This window comes from Eleutherodactylus coqui, chromosome 1 (genome assembly GCF_035609145.1).
Source record: "Eleutherodactylus coqui strain aEleCoq1 chromosome 1, aEleCoq1.hap1, whole genome shotgun sequence".
NCBI classification, from domain to species: Eukaryota; Metazoa; Chordata; class Amphibia; order Anura; family Eleutherodactylidae; genus Eleutherodactylus; species Eleutherodactylus coqui.
Genome location: NC_089837.1, coordinates 154,926,970 through 154,949,854, shown reverse-complemented (window position 1 = coordinate 154,949,854; position 22,885 = coordinate 154,926,970). Strand labels below are relative to the sequence as shown.

Here is a 22,885-nt window from a genome sequence, read left to right as displayed (position 1 = left end):
TGGTCGGTCCGGGCACGAGCGGCCTTCTGGCTCCGCCCCTTCTACGCGTCATCGCGTAGCTCCGCCCCGTCACCTGTGCCGATTCCAGCCAATCAGGAGGCTGAAATCGGCAATGGAACGCACAGAGCCCATGGTGCACCATGGGAGAAGACCCGTGGTGCACCATGGGAGAAAACCGCAGTGCATCCCTGGGAAAGGACCGGCGGCCATCTTGGGAGAAGAATTTTATAAGTTCATCTTTCATCACATCGGTGAGTAGCAAGCGGTTTAAAAATCGCTTTAAAATGCTATTTTATGCCGGGGGGTGACAGGGGGAATGGGCTAATTTAAAATTTTGATGTTTTGCCTCGGGAAACCCCTTTAATGTTAATGTAGCCTGCAAGTAGAAAGTCATGAAACAAACTGCTTCACATGATCTACCTTTTTAAATATAGAGCAAAATTTAGTACTGGTATATATTCAGAAAAGTGTGAATGCAAATGGCCGTGTGCATACGGCCTAAGTAGACCCATTATAGATGGCGAGTTCTCAGTGCACAGAATTCACACAAGAATATCAACCAAGTAAATACAACCTAAAACTGAGACCAAAGCTGCAAACTTTGGCTTTTTAGTGGGTTTCTGTTTTGACTCGGCATGTTGGCATACTTGACTACGCTGTTCTGTCCAGCTAAAACTTGACAAAGTAACCTACACTTTAAGTAATGTGATGTGGTGATTTTCACTTCTTGCTTTTTGTGGCATTCCTCCCATCACTCAGGCCACCATAGGGGTAGACGTAAAGAATATATATCTGAATATGATAGACCTCCTAGGCATGAAAGGTCTGAGCGAAATCAAAAAGAAAGAGGAGATCCTAAATCTGAGCGGCCTTCTCACTATGACGATGACAGAAAACGAGGACGGTCTGCTGAACCAAGAGCTATTCCCAGAGACAAATCTGACTTCCAAAGGCATGAAAATCATGTACATAAGACAGCTGCCAAAAGAGACAGACCTGAAAGGCCGCCACAACCTCACAGAAGAGGCAAATATGAGGATCCTACTGGGAATACAAATGACATGAATCCCAGGGAACACGTGCCACGGGTGCGATCCCAAAGTCATGACCTAATCAGAGAACATTCTGGTAATAGAGAACATCAGGACAGTTCTTATTCAAGACCTCACAAAAGGGGTACTGGGGGTGACGAATATGAGAGGCACAGGCGGAGAACACCTTCTCCACAAGATAAAAGGCAATACAGAGAATCAGGTATTAGTAAGCTGGTGGTGGTGGTGACTTGCAGTAGTGATGTCGCTCATCTTTCCCAATCAGTGTCGTCTTTTAAATTTTTATTCTGAGTGTATATAATCAATCGTGGGCTCAAATTTGACTTCAGTCCTCTTTACTTCAGTTATTGCCATCCTGTCTTTTTATTTATTTTTTTTCACTTTTTGATATTGTTTCAATCTGCTTTGTTTAATTTGCATGGTGTGTGCTTTGTGTGTTGACCTTCCTGATATTAAAGGGAATCTGTTGCCGGATTTCTGCTGGGCTCAGATAGGGCAGTAGAACTCTAGAGACAGATTTCCTTTTTAAAGCAATTGATTTGCCACTTTTCATTTTTTCTGTACCACATTCAGATAGAATGCTGATTATTAATCAGTCTTCAGAGCATCTAGTTATTTCAGTGTTCTTCTCATTCTGGTTGACTATACTCCAACTACACTCTAACTGTCTGAAATAACTGCTCTTATTCCCTGTGCTGTAATGTGGAGATTCCCCACTGGCGAAATTGGGCAAATCAATTGAATCTATGTAAAACTTACAATCTAGTATAGTCGCAGTTCTTGTAATTGGTTATGATTGTGACGCAGGTCATCGCTCAAAAGGACACAGAGATAGCCCTCAAGCTAGACCTCGAGATACACGGGATGCTGTGATTGCTAGGAGACTTCAGGAAGAAGAGATAAGGGTAATGTGAATTATTTTAATGCCATATTTGTGGTTTTTGTTTTTTTTCTTTCATTTCAAAAGTTTGTAATGTTTCTATGTGTTCAAAAAAGGTTTTCTCCATTCTACTTTTGGAGTAGGAAAATAGTGGTGCGAGCCCACCTCCAACACTTGTGTTTTTAGGTAAAGTTTGGCTCCTTTTTATACAGGCCGGTTTCACACAGGTGAGTAACTCGCGTGAGACTTGTGCATTGCGAGACACACCAGATCTTGTATGGACATGAACCCTATTCTTCTGAATGGAGTCCTATACATGAGCAATGTAGTGTGGGGAAAAAAATCGTGACCAGTCCTATATTTTCGTCTATTGTTTTCAATGGAACAGTAAAACACATCACACGGCGCATGAGCCTCTGACGCACAGATGTGTCGGGAGGCGTTTTTGCCATAAGAACTCCTCGTATTGCTGTGAAAACAAAGATTGGGGTGCTCTTTATCGGACAGTGTTTGTCGGCCTGATATCGCACTCGCCCGTGTGTAGGTAGCCATAGATGGTGGAACCCTAGGAAATTTGAGTTTGTTCAGTTACGGGTTTTTTTATTTTTTTTTTTGTTTTTTAATTTTACATACACAAAAAAAATGTACAAATTTCTTCTGTCTGTTAAAAATCACAAACGGACTTTACTTATGTTTTATTATTTTGGCTTCATATCAGTAGCAAACAAAGTATTCAACCACACATACAAAAAAAAGTTACCTAAAATAGACCGGTGTGACACCAGGTAATTTTGGCTACTTTAAAATATGATTTTGGTTTTTTCCCTTTTTTTGAATTTTTCACATTACTAATTGGTTTATAAAAATGTTTATTTCTGCCAGAATTTAAAGGAGTTTACATGGAGTTCCACAATGTCATAATTTTAGGATTATGGCTACTATATGGAAGGTTTTATGCTGTTTGGTATTAGTCATGGTATAGTACCAGATACCAGGCAGGCGCCTTTGTCTACTTAAACTTATAGCTGCTCTGACTTTGAGCCACAGTGTCGCCACTGAAACAGTGCAATGTCTCATCATTGGGAGATCAGATGACGATTATTGTATATTAGATGCTGGCTCATTCAGATTCCAGAAAGAGAATCAAATGTTAATGTTTCATGGGGTTTTTTGGGGGGTTTTTTTTTTTTGTTTGTTTTCTCTTGTCAGTTGATTTTTTTTTTTTTTTTTTTTTTTTTTTTTTATTGATTTATTATGCATTTTAAATTAAATTAATTTTATTTCTCTAACTTCATGCACTAGGTGAATACTGAGGATTACAGAGCGGCCCAGTTGGCGCAAGATGAGGTGGGGCACTGATCTTAGTAGAAGCAAGCGAATAAGTAACTGTGTGGCAAACTGTATGGGTTGGAGGAGGGCCAAGCTTTCCATGACAATAACTGACACTTTCCTGGTATGAAGCACCAGCAAACCACTGATAGCTGGATGGATTTTTGTGCTGATATAGACACTTTACATTTGCAACCCTAATTTTATGTGCAATCAGTTTGTTTTTAATTTCTAATAGTCAATCACATTATCACACATTAAAAAAAAAATAGGCAAAGATCAAAAACCTACTCCTCCCATACTAGTCTACGTTATCTGAATAATTGTACGTTTGGGCATTCTGTCTCTAGATTCTCAACCCTAATTTTAAGTAGTCTTAGCTAACGTTCACATGTAGCTGAGTTGTTGCGGATCTTCACAGTGGAAAATCAGCACCATTTGTATTGATTGTGATGCAGATCCGCAGCAGCCATCATTCTTTTCAATCAAACAGGTAAAATCTATTGTGTCTACAGGCTAAAAAAAACACTCTACAAGATACTTATGTTACTGCGCCCTTTAGAAACCAGTAGATATTAGATTGGGCTCACTTTCCTTGCATGTGTTTTGCCAGGAGTAACGCTCACTGGATTCTCAACAAGAGAGTGAGGGTGTTTGGGTTTTCTTCTTGTGTTCTAGTCTGAATCCACATTTTTTGTGACTGGGTTCCAGCATCTCCACCAGCTGTTCTGTTCAGATTTAATACACTGCATTCACTCTTACCTAATGCCTGCATTTGATTTGTTTTTATTTACATTATTTCAGGTGTGTTTTTGTTTTTTTTATTCAAAAGTTATAGTTTAAAGTCTTGTAACTATCAAGCTGTGCATTTCCTTTGCCTCTTGATATATTCCCCTCCATTCCATTAATGGAGACATAAAATGGGGCGAGCAGGTGGACCAAGGTGCTCTAGAAGAACATGAAAACCTGCATGTTTCAGTTAGTCTTTCACAAAATATCATGGTTAAGCAGCAGCAAATCTGCTACTTGGCAGCAGATCTATAGATCTGGCGGAGGCTACAGTGTTGCCAGTCAATTGCATCCACCCAAAGATGCATGTCTTATTGACTTCCTGGGGTTAACATATTGTAACAATTGCCCTTAGATAGTCTATAGTGTAACTGAGATCCATATTTGTTAATATTGCCCTAGTTTCCCTAAAATAAGCCCTATCTTGATTTTTCAGGAAGGCTTAAAGTAGCAGTCCTACCCCAAAAATCAAAAATAAGCCCTAGCTGCATTTCCTTAAAAAAAAACAAAACTTGCCTTGCAGGCTTGGTCCAGGTCGTCGTCTTGCTGTTTGGAGCTCCGCATGCGCTCTGCAGTTCTTGTTCATACATCCCACCTCCAGGAAGTGATGGCTGTGATTGGTTCATAGAACGTTGCATTGATTGGCTGAGCAGCAGTCAAAGAACCAATCACAGCCATTGCATTGTGGCTGTAGAATTTTTTTGAATTGCCCAATCAGTGTCGCTGCTCAGCTCGTTGGAGCTCCAGAGACCAGTGGGAGGGACCTGGCCCGAGCCTGCTAGGAAAGTATAATAAAAAATCCCACGAAAATGAGACCTAGCCCCTTTTTTGGGGCAAAAATTAATATAAGACAGGGTCTTATTTTCAGGGAAACACAGTATAATCTTAATTGCACTGAAGACATTCTAGGCTTCTAAACTGGATATCTATTTTGCACAACTCTAGGAACTGGCACGGTGGCTAATGGAGAAAGAGCAGAAATCATATATGAAGTCTAAAGGACGGGAAAAGATATCAGACAGGAAGAGGCCAGATGAGCGGGAGGTATGTGTGAAATGAGATCTTTGTTCCTCTTGAACAGCTGTATTTGTATAACTATTCAGAATGATTTGAGTCATTGTCTGTACTTGGTATATAATGTACTTGAACAAAACTTGTATGCAAATTGGCTTCCGATGAATCAGGACAAATAACACCTGGTCTGGGTTTTTCTGTACTTTTTGCTTGATGGTTTAATCTGGTAACATTTTGCCTTGCTTGTGTCAGATCCAGCCTATAATACTTTGCATTAGATACCTCTCCAAATTGTTGCTGCATCTTTATACATTTCATATACCGTATATACCGGTGTATAAGGCGACGGGGCGTATAAGACGACCCCCCCAAGTTTCACCTTATACGCCGGTATTACAGTGGAGAAAAAAAAAATCATTACTCACCTCCCCCGGCGTTCTGTCGCGCTCCGGCAGGATGTCGCTCGCTCCTCGTCCCCGGCGCAGCATTGCTTTCTGAATGCGGGGCTTGAAATCCCCGCATCCAGAAAGCTAATACACACGCCGTCAGCCAGTTACAGCCATTCAATGGCATCATTGAATGGCTGTGATTGGCTAAAACACACGTGGCTTCAGCCAATCACACTAGTCAATGACATCATTGAATGGGTGTGATTGCTAACACACGTGCGCCTTCAGCCAATCACAGCCATTCAATGATGTCATTTAATAGTGTGATTGGCTGAAGCCACGTGTGTTTTAGCCAATCACAGCCATTCAATGCTGTCATTGAATGGCTGTAACTGGCTGACGGCGTGTGTATTAGCTTTCTGGAAGCGGGGATTTCAAGCCCCGCATTCAGAAAGCAATGCTGCGCCGGGGACGAGGAGCGAGCGACATCCTGCCGGAGCGCGACAGAACGCCGGGGGAGGTGAGTAATGATTTTTTTTTTTTTTTTTTTTTTTGTATTACCGGCGCATAAGACGACCCCCGACTTCAGAGCAGATTTTTCGGGGTTCAAAAGTCGTCTTATACGCCGGTATATACGGTAAGTAAAATGAGGCGTAGTTGTAAAACTAAAGTTCTGCTATCGCAACTAACTTCTCCACTACAAAATGGTACTTGGCTTATCTACTCAAATATTTGCTGGTTTAGAAGACATGTGAACTGTATCTAGTATAGTACCAAGACCAGACCTCTTCTAAACCCTCAGGTGTGCAAAATATTCCCATTTTGAGGTTCTCATAGAACTAATACTCTAGACTTGGAACAGGGCTGCCTGATGATCCTTGTTGATGAAACTGGACCATTCTCGTTAAAGCTAGTCTGCAAGGGTGGAATAAATGTTATGTGAGGGCAGCATAAACTAGCGCTGGAGACCCGTGCTCAGTCAGTTACTTTGTTCGCTACTGTACTTTTTTGAAAATAAAACTAGAGTCTGCAGCACGTAGTTCATTATATTCATAAGGGAAGTAAACCACTAGTAGATTGTGTTCCATTACGCATGTTAAATTGGGATCACTGTTTCTTTTAGATTTTATTTTTTAATGGTTACTATTTTTCCCTCACTTGGACTTGTTGTTTTGAATTGATTTTTGTAGTGCAGATTTTTCAGTTTTGTGAAAAGATGATGTTGAGACAAAAACCTGCCAGCAGGAAGCGGAGATGTTTGTGGATACTAGACTGCATATGTCCTGATCTTTTGATCCTAGATTCCTACTGCCAACTATATGGAAAATGTCACCAGTTGAGCCTTACCCCAAGTCTGCATTTGAAAGCAAAACTTCATTTTAGAATAAACTACACCAATAACATCCAACCTGTATGTATGCACAGTGGGTCCAGAAGGTCTTCAGGGTACAGTTGTATCTTGTCTCCAACTCAAAAAGGGGTGGAGACCTGGGATAGGGCTGTGGGAAGTATAGGGTATGCCCAAAGCTGCTGATTGGCTAGCTGTCGCCGCTGCCCTGCCAGCCCTCATCTGTGGATCTCCGCTTCCATCTTCTCCCCTCCGGACCCCCAACAGTGTATTGTATGGACTAATTTCCCCATGCGGCAGCTGTTCCTCCTCAGATGCACATAGCATGTGAGATTGCGGCTGATAAGTGGTCAGGTGCCGCATGTGTGTCCCCCTAACGGCTGTCTGCCGGCCCGTAAAACAGCATGTTAGGTGCTGGCTGTTCTTTTGCGGAGGGGCCGCTTATGAGGGCCCCTGCCATTCTTTACCCACCTGGGCGACTGTTGGCACTCACCCTGTCACGCTTTGCCTGGGTCCGTCGGTGCTCCTGCGCGATCAGTCTTGCCGCTGCCGCTGATGTATTGTAGTCCTCTGGCAGTGTCTCACCGCCGCTGTGCTGATAGTCCTCCTGCAGCAGCGCCGCTTCCCAGTACCACCATGTAGGCCAGCGGGGAAGCGGCTTCAAGCTGACAGAGGGCATTGCACAGCTGAGACAGGAGCCCAGCCAATCAGCAGCTGTGGGTACACCCTATACCTCCCACAGCACTATCCCAGGTCTCCACCCATTTTTGTGGTGGAGACGAGATACAACGGTACAGATCTTCAGACAAGTTCCCCCTTTTTTAACATTTTGTTAAGTTGCAGCCTTGTGCTAATTGAGAAAATTGCATATCCATATCTCTAAATTACATTTTTTTTTAAAAAGGAAAAACTAAGATTTCTAATATTTTTATCTTTAAACATTGTACATTGACATAAGTATTCAGCCTCTTTAGTATAACACTTGAAATTTAGCTCTCGGGCCTCCCATTTCTCGATCATTTTTGACATTATTTCTACACCTCGACTAAAGACACCTGTGGTAAATTCAGTTGATTGGACATAATTTTGACACACCCCTGTCTATATAAGGTGTCAACTCAAAATGCATATCAGAGCCAAACCCAAGCCATGAGGAGGAAAGAACTGCGTTTAGGATTGTGTGGAGGCACAGGTCTGGAGAAGGATACAAAAGAATTTCTGCGGCACTTAAAGTTCTCAAGAGCACAGCGGCCTCCATAATTCTTAAATGGAAGACGTTTAGAACAACCAGGTCTCTTCCTTGAGCTGGACCAGAAGGACCTTGGTGAGGGAGGTAAACAAGAACCCAAAGGTCACTGTGGCTGAGCTTCAAAAATCCTGTGTGCAGATGGGAGAAACTTCCAGAAGATCAACCATCACTACAGCCTCCACCAATCTGGACTTTATGGCTGAATGGCCAGAAAGAAGCCACTGCTTAGTAAAACGAACATGAAAGCCCACCTAGAGTTTGCCAAAAGGACTGAGAAGATTTACTAGTATATTCAAACCAAGATTGAACCTTTTTGGCCTCAATTCTAAGTGTTGTCTGGAGGAAACCAGGCACAACTCCTCACCTACCCCATACCATCCCTACAGCGAAGCCTTGTAGTGGCAGCATCATGTTGTCGGGTTATTTTTCAGGGGCTGTCACAGGAAAATTGGTCAGGGTTGATAGAAAACTGAACAAAGCAAAATACAGATATATACTTAATGAAAACCTGACCCAGAGCGCAAGAAACCTCTCTTGTTAGACTGGGCAGAAGGTTGACCTTCCATGACCCTAAGCACAGCCAAGACAACACAGGAGTGACTTAAGGCCCATTTACACACAAAGATAATCTTTCAACTGATTGAAAGTATTAGTGTTGTTTTTTTTTGTTTGTTTGTTTTTTGCATAAAGTGTTAATGGCCACTGATGGCCATTGACACTTTATCATCCTTATTTGCATACAAATGGGCCTCCAGGAGCTGTTTGCAGAGCCCAGCTTGTAATTATTCACATGCCCAGCTGCGTTGTTCTCGTCAAGGGTGTCGGCAGAATACAATGTTAACTGCCGACTCCCCGTGGAGATGACAGCCTGAGGTCTACTGACAGATAAAGCAAACTGCATATAATATATACACTCATTGTAAAGAGAGAAAAAGCACCCAGGAGTTGTCTGAATGGACTGAAATTTTATACGTGTGACTGTAACACTGATATAAGTGATTACAATATCGGAGCAAGAAAATAATTTATTGTGCAAAATTGAATTCTTGGAGGGAGGCTCTAGTACCCTGTAGAGCCACCTCTAGCTTAGATATGCAGTGTCCCGTACAGTGACCCCAGAAACAAGACACGTTAAGGGACTGGGAGGATAGAGTGGTCACTAGTCACTGTGGCACCTACCAAGCTCCCTCCCAGAGGGACACGCATAGCCTCTGCCAGAGCAGCGATGGGCCTCTTCCAAACACCCCTAGAATAGGGATGCCCAATAAATAACTAGGGATAGCGGATGTCACGGGTGACGTCACCATTCTGTTACCCACCTGTATGACCCTCTTCAGTAAATAAATGGAGCCGCAGACAGAAGTAACGTACTTCAGGTCCCTGGGAATTGTCAGGGCCTGGCAAAACTGTACTGGTACAACTTCTTGCATACAAGGCACAAATGACAATAATTTTGTATAAGACAGACTTGAGAGTACCTTTACCCGGTGATCCCAGACCTCAGGACGGCCGTATGTGAAAAGCAAATAGGTGTACCTCTACATAGTGATCCCAGACTTCAGGATGGCCACGTAGGAAAAGATGAAGAAAAAGTACCTCTGCACTAGGTCTTGGAAGTGGCTTCTGCTTTTTTTTCCTCTATCTCTCTATGAACCTCTCTTCTTCCTCCATTATTCACCACATGAGTGGCTGGCACTCTCTCTCAGAACTTTGAGAAATGGACTCCTTTCACGCTCTCACACACACCTATTTATATCCTCACTCATGCCACGTGAAAAGACAGATTGATACATTGCATGCATCATCCACACTTTTTTGCAAACACCTAACTCCTCACTTGCTGCAGCTGTGCATTACACATAACCGAATGACAAGACACTTTTGCACAGCGCACCAACAAGACATTGACATGTATGACATTTATGGAGGCGGCCAGGATAGCATGTACTGGGCCACTACAGATACAAGATGAGATGCAGCCGGGCATGAAGGCATACAGGTTCTGTATGGTATCCTGCAGCATGTCTGTCCACATTTGCTGTAACTAAGCTTCTAGATTGTGCAAATTCATAGACTGTCAAAGTTGGCATCGCAGATGGTCCCATACATGTTCTATTGACGTAACATCTGGCAACTGAGCAGTCCGCGGAAGTGTGACAATGTTGTGGAGGCTCCTGTGACACCCTTTCTGTGTGCGGCTGAGCATTATCCTAGTGGAAAATGCTTCTTGGAAGCCATCATGAGAGGAACACATGTGGCTGCAGGAGGTCCTGAACATATCGCTGAGCTGTCAGTGTCCCTCATACTATTACTAGGTGGGCTGTAACAATGGTGCCACCTGTTTCTGGATGGCAGACACAAAACTGTTGGAGCTGGTTATGCTTGTTGGACAATCCTCTCTACTGGTGGACTGTCAAGGGCATCCTGAGCCCGGTCACCTTGTGTGCATTCCCTCACGCATCCACTGGTCCCAACACCTCCTAACAGTCATCGATACGACCATCCAGCTTCTCACATTCCAATAATGCACCCCTCTCAAACTGTTAATTGGGTGAAATCTTTGTTTGCATCATAGAGACATGTCTAGTGGTCACCAAGCTGTAAATAAGCGGAAAAAGAGGTCCACTGTACACAAGTAGCCTCTGAGAGCCTTTCTATAGACCAAAGGTCGATCCACTTTTAGGGCCTCAGATGGCAAGACCGTTCATCTAATCCCTACACATCTCTAATCATCTGCATATCTGCCTGAGATGTAACTACATGCTTTTTTTTTTTTTCTTACAGAATGTATGTGTATATATAATGGCACCTTGCAAAATGCACTACTGTATGCACAACCAGTCCTTCCCCAGTACTATACTGGTGTATATCTTTTGTCCACACAACTCTTCTCTGTGCTGAGTAATGCAATTTATTGTATTTTATTTATTTTCTTGTCCTACATCACACACAACTGCATTGGGACTGGGTGTTTGAATATTCTGGATTTCACCTTTATTGCTATTCTGTTCCTTATTTTGTCCCCATGTATGTCCATTAACAATTATTTTGTATGCTAGTTAAATTCCCATGAACATGGCAGACCACAATCGAGAGATGAACAGCACCGTTCCTGGAGTGATAAACCGTACAGGTAAATATAATAGTTGGCATTTAGTGTTCTCGTGGTGTGTTCTCTTGCACCTTCATTTTTTTTTTTTTTTTTACATTCCTTGCTACTATTTTCCATCCGATGATAAAATGCAGAATGGCTAGCATTTGGTCAAAAATTTCTATTCTTGACGTGATTGTAGGCACTGATTTATTTTTTTATTTTTTTTTAACCACTACTCGACTGGAAGATTTTTCTCTATCCCCCTTTTTGACGAGGCACGTTATTTTTTTTAAGTTTCAGCCATGTGCAAATTTAACGGCAGGTTGTCATTAGACCTATCTTGACAGAGGAATATATTTGGTCTTGCCAGAGATGGTGAACAGCTTGACCTCTGCCATTTCCATCAGCCCAGTTAAAATGAGTAGAGCAATGGTACGCATGCTCAAGCAACTCCCATTAATTTGGGGACCTTGAGTGACCCATGTTCACAGGATCGGTAGAGGTCTCAGCAGTCAGACCGGCACCCGTCAGACTGTTCCACATCCTGTGGATAGGGGATAAATTTCAATGTTGGCACAGGGTGGGAATACTTATTTAGTGGACTAGAGAAGGTGATGACCCTGAATTAAACTGTTGAATGCCACAAGAGAACTTGTTACAAGAAGTGTGTAACAAAACTTCATAACATTTACTTATACGATTAATAACCCTTTGTTCCCTGAAACCACTTTAAGGCCTCATGTCCACAGGTATTTTTTCACCGCGTATTGTGTGCGATGCACAGCCGCATGATACTCCGTGAATGGAGTCAGTGGACTTTCATGGATCCATGCACGTGTGCATGTAGATACGCATGAGAAATAGATCAGTCGGCTTCATTTCTCGGCATACCACACAGCGTGAGCCCTATACCTTTGTTCAGGCAGCGTATGCAAACCCTGACAGCGATTTCATATGCAACCTCGCTATGAAATAGAGCAGAGAATTAAAAAATAAACTAATCACATTGTGCGGGACTGTGTACTTGTGATATGCGGGCATGCTCGATACACTCGCTGCCCATACAGGTCTCTGTCAGCAGAGCCGATATTTACAAACACCAGTAAAACTTTGCGGAGACACCCACAGGGTTTTTCCAGTACGACCGTAGACATGAGGCCCAAGGTGTTTATAAATGCCCCTTAGTAAAGGGAATGATGGATCACCTAATGCCATGTGATTGGATCACACCTGGAATAATTCACCTTTTCCATTTAGTTTGTAGAGCTTTTGCTTCTAAAGTTGATTTCCTTTGGAACTAAACACATTCTGACCATTAACTTGTGCTTTATCACGCAGGCCGCTTCCACCAGCACCTGACGAAGATCACAGTGATGACGGCCGTGATTACACAAACCGTAATCCTCATAGCTCCCCAAGGTCTGCTTCCAAGTCACAATCATCCCATAAAGGTATGTTAAAATTACTTTTTTTTTTTTTTTATTATTCTTTTTATACATCACATCCCCTTTACTATTTTTATGGGCATCAGGGTTTATCTGTATAAGTGGTTGTCGCCTACTGCATCACCTCCAAGTGAAGGATACAAGTTGCAGCACCAAGCACAGCTGCATGCAAGTGTTGACCCCTTCAATGTACAGATTTCAAAGGTCCCATAGGTTAGACCCATATTGATCAATTCTATGTATAGGTTATCCCTCTTAATTTCTCAGCAGTGTGATTATAGATCTGTTTGTGGAGACCAGATTTAATATAGGAGATGTATTTGGGTATGTTCACGTGGGGCGATTGGTACAGATTGTGAATCCGTAGCACTTCTGTTTCAGACCTTTTCAGTCTGTTTCACTCTTTGAAATGCATACGACGATACCTGCAACAGAGCTGCAAGGAAATCCCCATAAAGGATGCATCTTGCCACGTAGTTGCTGAATATTCTGTGGCAGTTCCACAGCCATTCATTCTTTTTGCTGTCCTCTGTAATTTCCAGCCCATGTTAACATACCCAGAATTGTCTGAACTCTGTGCACAGCAACATAAGAATACTGTTTCTCTTTTGTTCCAGGCTCCCATTATAGGCAATGAAAAAGGATCTACTTTGCCATCGATGCTCAGAAGACTAAAGAAACCCCATTGCTGATGCATCAAGGCACTGATTGTCCCATCGGCCCTCTGTCTGCCCCACTTGTGACAAACACTGTGCAGCATCTTATGGCTTCAAGCAGCTAGCCAGGCTTCTATTGCACAAGAGCATAGGAAAGGACTACATAATAACTACATTTCGGTGTGACTCCATTAGAGATAATGCCATCCTTGCTATTTGTAGTTCTGTTTGCCACAAGTATTGTAATGTGAACAAGCAGAGGTTATCTGTGTCTTATAACGCTTACATTCTATCAAGCCATGCAGGTCTCTGTTTCCTTTGAATTAATCAACCAAATATCGGTGGTTTTTTTTTTCTTTGGTTTGAACCAATATTTTATCAATTTTCTTATAACTAGAGGTATCATGGAACGTTAAAAAGGACTTTTCTATAGTGTTTCTGAAATGTAAACATTTTAAAGGGAATGTATCATCAGCAAATTATGTTCAATATTTTTTTTCTCTATATAAAAAAAATAATCCTAAAAATCCTAAAATCTTAATTTTTACTATAGACAGGCTGACACTTGCTGTTCTTCTGAGATCAGCAGTCATCAGGATTACAATGAAATGTAACACCTCTATTATAAAGCTGGAAGCAGATTCCACTGGATCCACCATTCACAACAGGTGGTGGTCACAACTGACCTCCTCTACTTCCCTGCACAATGACCTCTACAAAGGTCAGAGCATGCCCAGCACACTCCTTCATGGAAATTTTGCTGCTGGTGTGTGTCTATTTCACTTATAAGAAATAATTTATAGGTAAAACTGCATATCTTATTCTGCCCATTTAAAGTGCTAATTTTGGCTGAACATGATACCTTGTCTGGAGATCTATTGATCACTTCTGACGATCGCAAGACTGCAAGGAGAATTTGTTAATTCTCTTTGATTTTTTTATATATAATTTTTTTTTTCTTTTTTCAATTGGGATATTGAAGTTCTCTTTCTAATCAAGAAAAAGCTATAAACCTAGAAAAAAGATTGTATAAACATTAAAATCTCTACTAATAGAAAAGAAGAGCAGGAAGCTGTTGTGCTGGCCATGCCGACATCATCGAAGCATCGGGTTGGAATAGGTAGGCATTGCCACCTCTGGTTAGAGACTTGGCTTGATGTGAAATGTAAATGCTTCAAAGTAACATAACTTGACATAGAAGTGATGAAACCTTCATATAATGCATTGAAAACATTGTTCTCATTGATTAGTCACTTCTCCCAGTTTTCACAATGAGACTGCTTGTTTCCATGTAGATTCCCACTTGTATTTCCTCAGGAAAAGCTGCTTGTTACACCTATCAGTGCTGTATCCTTTCCTTTCATCAACCTATATCCAGTGTTATGGCTAAAGCTGCACAATGTATGAACAGGAAAAAAAAAATCAAGTGCCATTTTTTGATTGCTAAGGTTGTACACTCTTAAGTTTGTATCTTCTGGGCAGCCAGATTCTGCTGCGGAATAACATGTATTTTATATTTTTATTCATATTTATTGTTCTAATGTGAACCCGTTTTGTTCTTGAGGTTGTCAAGTGTTTTTAACTAGCATGACTGTTCTAGGACTTTTGCAGACTACGTTTTCTCACTTTAAAGGTAAATTACTTCATTCCTCGATCTGTTTTAGGCCTCCTTTTCTTCAGGGGTTCAAAATTGAACCTCCCTAAATAAATGTTACTTTTCATGATCTTTTAGGTTTTGAGATGTACTAAGTCCTCATTTAACAATTTAATTTTAACACCAGTTGCGATGTAAAATGTATATCCCATAGAGACAGAATTGTAGCAATTGCTCATTGCAGACAATCCAATCAGTTTCTTTAATGTCTGCTGGTCAAATGATAGCTGGAATTTGTTGCGAAGAGCAACGACGCATGTTTTTATTTGTACGGTTTTTCATACATGTGTAGTATGATTGTCGCCTCAGTAACGGGAAGGCCACATTGATTGTATAATGCGTGTGAAGAATGTGATTAGAAGGGTACAGTTTGTAGTAATAAAGGGTATGTCCTCTTTTGAGCACGGTTTTACAGTAATAGATATTTGAACACCTAAACAAGATGGGGTTAAATCTGCTCACCGGATCGCTGTCTCTAGTTTAGGAGGGTTATACATAGAGGGAATTTGCTCCAATACAGTGGATTTAATTCAAAACTGACCTTGGTCAGCTTCGTCTCATTACAGCAAAGACTAGGCATACACAATGCAAAAACCGATCTTATTCTCCAGAGCCATTAACTACAACATGGCCTGCCTAGCTATTCAGTTTCTGGCCAACCACTCAGATTCCCAAAATCCAGATGGGTTCTATACTACTTGGGTAGCTCCCACAGACCTTAGATACAGCTGCCTGCTTCTCCGGACTTGGAAGATTGTGGGAAGAGCTCTCCCTCGTGGCTGCTAGTTAAGTTCATCAGATAGTGCAGAGAGAACCCTTTTTGTCCCAAATAGACTACTTGGTGGTCTGCAATTAGACCCCCTTGGGCATTGTAGCAGCCACCCACCCATAAGACTTTTCACTCTCTCCAGTGTTTGATTTCCTACCCGGGGTAAAATTACATTTTGGAATTGAAGGAAGATAAAACAATACCTCTGTAGCGCCACCTATTGGATGGCAGCATTACTTCAAATCAATGCCTGACCCTTTATACAAGTCTTTAGAGCAATAATTGGGAATTGAAAATCAAGCCAGAATTCATACATATACAGCTGTTTGGGGGGGGTTGCCCCTCATCAGTGTCTAGTAGGATCCTGGCTTTGCTAGAGAGAGACCTATGACGTGGGTTGGGAGGGGTAACGTCACTCCTTAAGGAAAGTCCCAAGAAGGTGAGTGACGAGACTTATGAGGCCATCCATGCTGCTCTGGGAAATATGCAAATAAGGAAGATGGAACAATACCTCTGTAGCGCCACCTATTGGATGGCAGCATTTCTTCAAATCAATGCCTGACCCTTTTTATATTACTTTTGGAGTCACCCGTAGAGTATGCATCGCATAATCACAACCACTTACAAGTGTATAGGGTACTATAGCTACTCTATTCGGAATCTTTGCATGACTATCAAGGTTTGACCAAATAAAAAAAATTTAGAGGCAAGACAAAAGGAAAACATTTCCTGTAATGGAGTTGGGTAGACCAGGTGTTCCCTGAAAGACAGCCAACGGACAGCTATCTTGGTTGCACAGTCCCTTTTAAGGAATGGCTGAAATTCTGAATTAACAACCAAGAATGCAATTCGCCAGAGCAAAGTGTAGGCATTGAATCAATACGGAATGCTATAAATTTCTACTCTGAAGCCTACAATATCATGAATGTAACCTGTAATCACAGGTGGCAACTCCAGAGTAGTTGTTTGTTTTTCTTCTGGAAACTGGTGTTCAAATGTGGACACACCCTTTAAGGGAATTGTCTTTATGTGCATATGAATATGATCACTAAACCATGGATTATAATCTCAGGGCATTATATATCACCTGTAATGATCTAAGACCTAGAATGTTCTGCATTTAAGATTCATCTAGAATCTACTGATGATTTTATACATTCTTCATTTTTTTAATTACATTTTCTCATTGGTTCTCCATCTGCGCAATGGAGTTATGAAGTTAGAATGAATGTAATGGGAGTAACTTACTAATAGTCTTTCTTATTTTGTAACTGCCCATAGTAATCTCGGTTTGTGCCAAACATGTCTTTGCAGTACACAGATGAAACCACTTCTGGCGCTATAGTAGAAGTTATGGAAAACTTTTTTTGCTACATAATATTACTGTGGCTGATTCGACAGAACATGTAGTAAAGTAAGGGCGAGTTCACACCCTGTGGAAGTGTTCTAGAATTTCTGCGACCATATTCAGTACAGTGTAAGTGAGTGGGGTTTTAACAAACGCTATTTACACAGAGGGAAAAAATCTGCAGCGGAAGATGGTTGTGCTGCGGATTTTCAAACCTGCAGCATGCTCCCTTGGAAAAGCAATGGATCTTTGCCGTGGATTTCATTCATTGCAATGAGCGATCTCCTTTATTTTTTTTTTCCGTGAAAATCTGAATGTGAATTTACTCATACCCTAAAGGTTGATGATGACCAAGAAAATGTATGCTGGACTTTACAAGGCTGTGCCCTTTTTTTTTGATTATACTGTTTAAATCTAATTTTTGAGCTGTCACATTTTTACAATGGGCAACCTACTCTCTCTCAAATGCATGGAAGTGTTCAAAACAATTAGAATTGTAACTCCTAAAATGACCACTATATTTGGGCAACGTACATAGATTGTAGGAAATCAAAGTCTATTTAGATATTTATGACATCTCAGAGGTAGAAGATACCAGCCTCACCTCTATACACAAGTGCAGAGAAAGTAGAAGAGCTGCTCATGGCCATCAGATGACTTATTTCGTATATTAGATTTGAGAGCTGGAATCTGGTAGTTTGGTTTCAATGTTTGCACCCGTTGCCACTAATTTTCATGAGACCAATAGTGAGCTACATTGTCATTACTATGAGCATATCTTGCATACCCAGCCAAATCGGCTACTGTGTATCAACATTGAAGCTTGACCAAGTGTGGGGACCACATTTTAGGCTTCTAGATCTTAGTCACATGCAATACTTTGAATAGAGCCTTGAGAGAGTACTGAAAGCCACAAAGTGACTTGGCCAGAAGGAGCCGTCTATCTTCTTGCTGATAGTTATTGCCTTTTCACGTTCTGCAATAAATTTTTAGATTTTACATCCTCTTTCCACTCTTGGACTTTGTGTGGACTTAAACTGTGGATGTTTTTATTAATGCCACCAATACTTCTAGCTGGAAAACCACTTGACTCAGTTTGAAAGGAAAGAAGCAGTGTATATTATTGAACACGCTGGTCTGAAACAGTTGGTCAAAGGGAGCGCATCAGGTTGTGTGAGCACTTGGAACTGTTTATAGCCTCATAGGGCAGAGCAGAGGTGCTTTTTAAGTCACCTACCTCTCCATTTTGCCTATTGTCTTCCCCTAGTCCATGCATCATACTGAACTCTGCATACAGTGACTGAGCATGTGATGCATGGCTTTCAGGGCTAGAACAGTGAGAGAAAGGGGAAGTTTGTCGGTATTAATGGGAAAAAAGTGACCCCTGTCTTGTGAACCCATAAAGTTAGTTTATGGCGCTTATGCGATCTCACAGGTTTCATTTTAAGGCGTCGTTCACATGGGCGTGGTTTAAGTGCAGCATAGGTGCACAAAAAAATCGTGCTTATACTGTGCAAAACTTGTGTGAATGGGCAATTTGTTTTTAAGCGCAAAAGACCCGATCTTTGTGCGCGTGAAAATCACCTATTCACTGGAGCAGAGGGAGGAGAAGCCCCGCAGAGCTTCAGGATTTCCCCATAGCAGGGAGAGAGAGGAGGGGTATGGGGGAGTAACCTATAGCCCCACTCTGTCTCCCTGCTATGGGTTATTCCCCATAGCCCCTCTTCTCTCCTTCAGGAAGGAATTCCCAGCTGCTTACAGCAGGATATTTAAAACTTGCTGCCCAGAAGCACATTTTAAATGTGCTGCTGTAAATTCCTGTTAGTCCCCATGGGGATTAAGGGAACCCTCAGGGCTAACAGGAGTTTACAGCGGCACATTTAAAATGTTCTTCTGGGCAGCACATTTTAAATATCCTGCTGTAAGCAGCTGGGAATTCCTTCCGTCGGCAGAAATCCTTTTAATGACTTGTAATCTTATTTTCCTGCGCAGGAGTTCCTGTAGACTCCTGCACCCATAGGAGTCTATGGAAACTCCTGCACATCGCGCCCCAAATATGGGTAGGGTTCTATCTTTTCTCGCACCACAGAGCTTAGATGCGAGCTTTGCAGCTGCATGTCCTATCTTTGATTGGTGCAAGTATGTAGCCCGTCTAAAATTCCTTCATGTGAATGCTTCTATAGAAACCATTAGTTCTTATAGAAGCACTCTTTTCACGTGCCTCTAAAACGGCGCCCGTGTGAACGATGCCTTAGAGTAATGGTGGAATAAGAACAATGCAGCTATGAGTATTCTGAACCTGGACTCTCTAGTCGACCATATTTGGTCATTCTGTAGACTAATTGTATGCAAGTTTAAGTCATTGAGTCCTTCGATTCACCAGAATTAAATAAAAACCATATATTTTATGTCCACTTGAACTGAATCCAAAAAAAGTTATAAAATGAGTAGAAATATTGCATATCTCCAGAATACCTGCAGAGGGTACTATAACTGTTATATTTATCCTGTTCTCTTTCCTAGATTCAGGTAGAGAAAAAGCACAGTATGCTTTACGTACAACTTTATTTATTTTTTTTCATTATTCTTCCTTCTCTTTTCAGAGCAGTTTTTCATACTTGTTCAAAACCTAAGCATTTTGTACTTGTTTAGTAACATTACATTTACTCTCTAAAGGGGTTTTCTGAGAGGTGTGGTTTTTTTTGTTGTTGTTTTTTCCCCTCCTTCGGCGTGACTTAATGGCCTGTACTCATCTGTCCTTGAGTCCTGCAGTTCCAGCACCATATCTCTGTTCTTCCTTGCTGGAGCTCTGTTTATTTCTTGCACTCTGTAAATGTGATGTTGCAGGCTGCTGCAGTCTAATCGCAGTCCTGAGGTCTTTGATTTTGTTTACGGCAGCCTTCGACCTTATGTTCAGTCTGACTGCAGCAAGTAAACAGAATGCCAGCATGGAGAATGGAGATGCTGCTCTGAGTGGGTCTAAGTAATCTTCATTTTAGAGCATGGCCAACACAATTTATTAAAGGAATTTTTCCTAAATGTTGTTTTTTTTTTTTTTTTTAATTCTTTTGGGCAGATCTATAAAAGACAAAACTTTGTTGCTTGTAGCAGCCAATCACAGTGCAGCTTAAATTTTTCAAGAGCACGTTAGAAAATAAAAGCTGAGTCTTGACTGGTTGACATGGCCAACAAAGACCATTATCTAGTGATTTAAACTTCAACTAGCATTTTAATTTCTTTTTTTTTCTTCTGACTTGAAGGCCAGTTTGTTTTTGTTTTTTTTTACACAATAGTTAATGCGGAAAACCATAATAGATTGCATGCGTTACTCTTCCAAGTACCTGCTGTGTCCAGTGCTTCAGCTCTGATCTCCCCTCTGATGCTGTGTTGACAGGCTGCAGTCAGCCTGTCTACGGGACATTACAGGCTGCTGCAACCAATCAGACCTCAGTTTTTCCAATGCTGAGGTCTTTGATTGGCTGCAGCCATCTGTGACTTCTCATTCAGACTATATCTGTAGCCTGTAAATGGATCTGGCACTTAGTGCGGACTGTACTTACAGAGAGCTAGTAGAGGTGAGGATAGGACCTTTTATCATGCTTGAGTATGGGGAGCATTAAAAAATAAATAAAAAAATCCCCTTTTTAAAGATGTTAAACTTGGAACCCCTTGTAGTGTTCTATATTGATCTAAGTTCAGTTTGTTAAAAACTGTGGGCCGTTTTTCATATCTGGGGTGTGGATTATATAGTCTGGAAAAATGTGGTAATGGCTAAAAATATTTTGTAAGTAAAAACGAATTGGAACACCCCAGTTACATGTTCAGTTAGTCCTTCGAAAGTCAATTATTCTGCCTTGATGTTAATGGGATGCAACCTGTGACTCTTCAGTTATTGTAAAGACTCCTATTCTGTGACTGATGGATATGGTGGAGGTTTATAGCTACACAACAGTCGGAGAGCCATAGCTATCTCACAACTGGTTGAAGCGAATAGCATATTTCAATGTATTATCTCCACTGTATAAAATGTTTTTATACTATTACTTTATTTTTTTACATAATTTTAGTGAGGACAGGTTTGTTATAGAAAAGCTACAGAATAACCATTTGTATTTAGTGCATTTATGTTTGCCTATGTTATAATCTGCTTGGGCTAAATTCACATCTCCGCAAGGGATTCAGTGTTCCTTCTCCATTATGGGAGCAAGAAAACTGAGTCCCCTGGATGAACATATCTGGCACAGTTATAAAATGAACAGACCCCATTGACTATAATGGAGTCCATTCGCTTCTTGAACCTGTTCAATGACCTTTAGTCCTGCATGCATGCCGGATCTGCGCCGGAGCCTCTGCCGGAGATGTGAATAGAGCCTTACAAATACATATTTAGCAATAAACAATACTGAATGGCTTCTACATAAGAGCAAATAATTTACTTGGATTACAAAGTCCTATTCTACACTACAGCTCGTTAATTTCAATACATCACAGATACGACAACATGCTTTTATACTCCTGCATTGTTCAGTTTATACGCGGGCCAACAACTGACTGGAAAACAAGAATCAAGTGATTCTCGTTCATTTAGTTCCAGCTGGCATAAAAATTGTCGGCTTATTGAACGATCGGTGTTTAAAGTAATGAGAAGTCAGAGGTTCACATGGAAATCGCAAACTTATCAATCCCTTGTCGTTCAGTCTTTCACATTCCTTACAATGATTTCACTATCTAAGCTGGCTTCCCGAGCTGGCGATGGCATCACTAGCTCAGGCAAAGGAGAGCCACGAGGTCTTAACCCTTTCCAATCCAATTTTAGATTCAAGGTTTCCTAGGGGGCTTTCTCTTTCTGCCATTATACAATGGCACCACCTGCTGGCTAGAGCCAGTATTGCGGTATTGGACATGCTGGAGAGGCCCCCGACAACAGAGCGGCCAGTAATATACAGTAAGAATACCCTGCCAGACGTCTTCAGACATCAGAAGCTGCACAGCCTTCAACCAGAATGTCTTTAGACATCAGACAGTGGATTGGAAAGGGTTAAAAAGCTGCATTACACATTGAGGGGGAAAAAAAGTAAGGAAATCAAGACTAAATTCATTTGTAAACAAAGTATCCACCTTAAGAGCGATCTCAGTATTTGCCTCAATACATATTAATCACAAATCGGTTTCTTCTGCTCACTTCTGGGAAAATTGACAATTTTTGGTTGATGCATTGAAATTAATGAGCTGTAATATACATTCTTGCAAGTTTTGTTGAATGCCGACTTTGAATGTTTTTTGGTGCCATTTTCTATCCGTATCTGAAGCTTGAGAAAACTTTTTTGCTTTGTGCTACACAACTTCTGGCTTTGGACAGCTAGAAAGGTCCACCAATAACTGTAGTGAATAACAGGTAAGCAGGGAGACTACAATAGGACATCTGTTGTAATAGTTTGTGTGAGACTAGTCCATAAAACTCTGATAAGAGTTTAATTCACAGTGAGCAAATTCAGGTAGTTAAATGCATATCTGTTTTTATTGCACACTTCTATCGTTCATCTATGCAATTACTTTTCAATTGTTCTTGCTGTATGTAACGGGTTTTGATATGTCAAGATATTTTTTGACCAAAGCATCATTTATTGAATGTATTCACTTACCTATCCTGAACTCATGAATGTTTATTGAATGTTATCTGTAGCTTGTCTTATTCAATAAATCTTATTGATTATACAATGTTCACTATTTGCTATTTTCTATTAAGGCATATGCTAAACTAGCTGATATACCCGGCTTCGCCCGAGTTAATTTGGTACTGGTGTTTATCTGGTGTTCACACGGAAAATCTTATGAAGTCGCCGTTACTTTAGAGATACCGAGGAAAAAA

The 22,885-nt window shown here is 41.2% G+C and overlaps 1 protein-coding gene across 2 annotated transcripts in view; it reads left to right on the top strand.

The window, feature by feature from the left end:
• The window catches only part of CCDC50 (coiled-coil domain containing 50), a 53,287-nt gene extending 34,489 nt beyond the window's left edge, over positions 1-18,798 (top strand). The window contains exons 6-12 of one of the 2 annotated variants that reach the window (XM_066602042.1): positions 760-1,254; positions 1,860-1,957; positions 3,235-3,279; positions 4,996-5,094; positions 11,110-11,183; positions 12,483-12,595; positions 13,207-18,798. In XM_066602042.1, the coding sequence (XP_066458139.1) occupies positions 760-1,254; positions 1,860-1,957; positions 3,235-3,279; positions 4,996-5,094; positions 11,110-11,183; positions 12,483-12,595; positions 13,207-13,226 (944 nt within the window). In that variant the 3' untranslated portion in view covers positions 13,227-18,798. The remainder of the gene's footprint in view (positions 1-759; positions 1,255-1,859; positions 1,958-3,234; positions 3,280-4,995; positions 5,095-11,109; positions 11,184-12,482; positions 12,596-13,206) is intronic. The other variant, XM_066602048.1, reaches the window with a different exon arrangement.
• Positions 18,799-22,885: the final 4,087 nt, after the last annotated feature.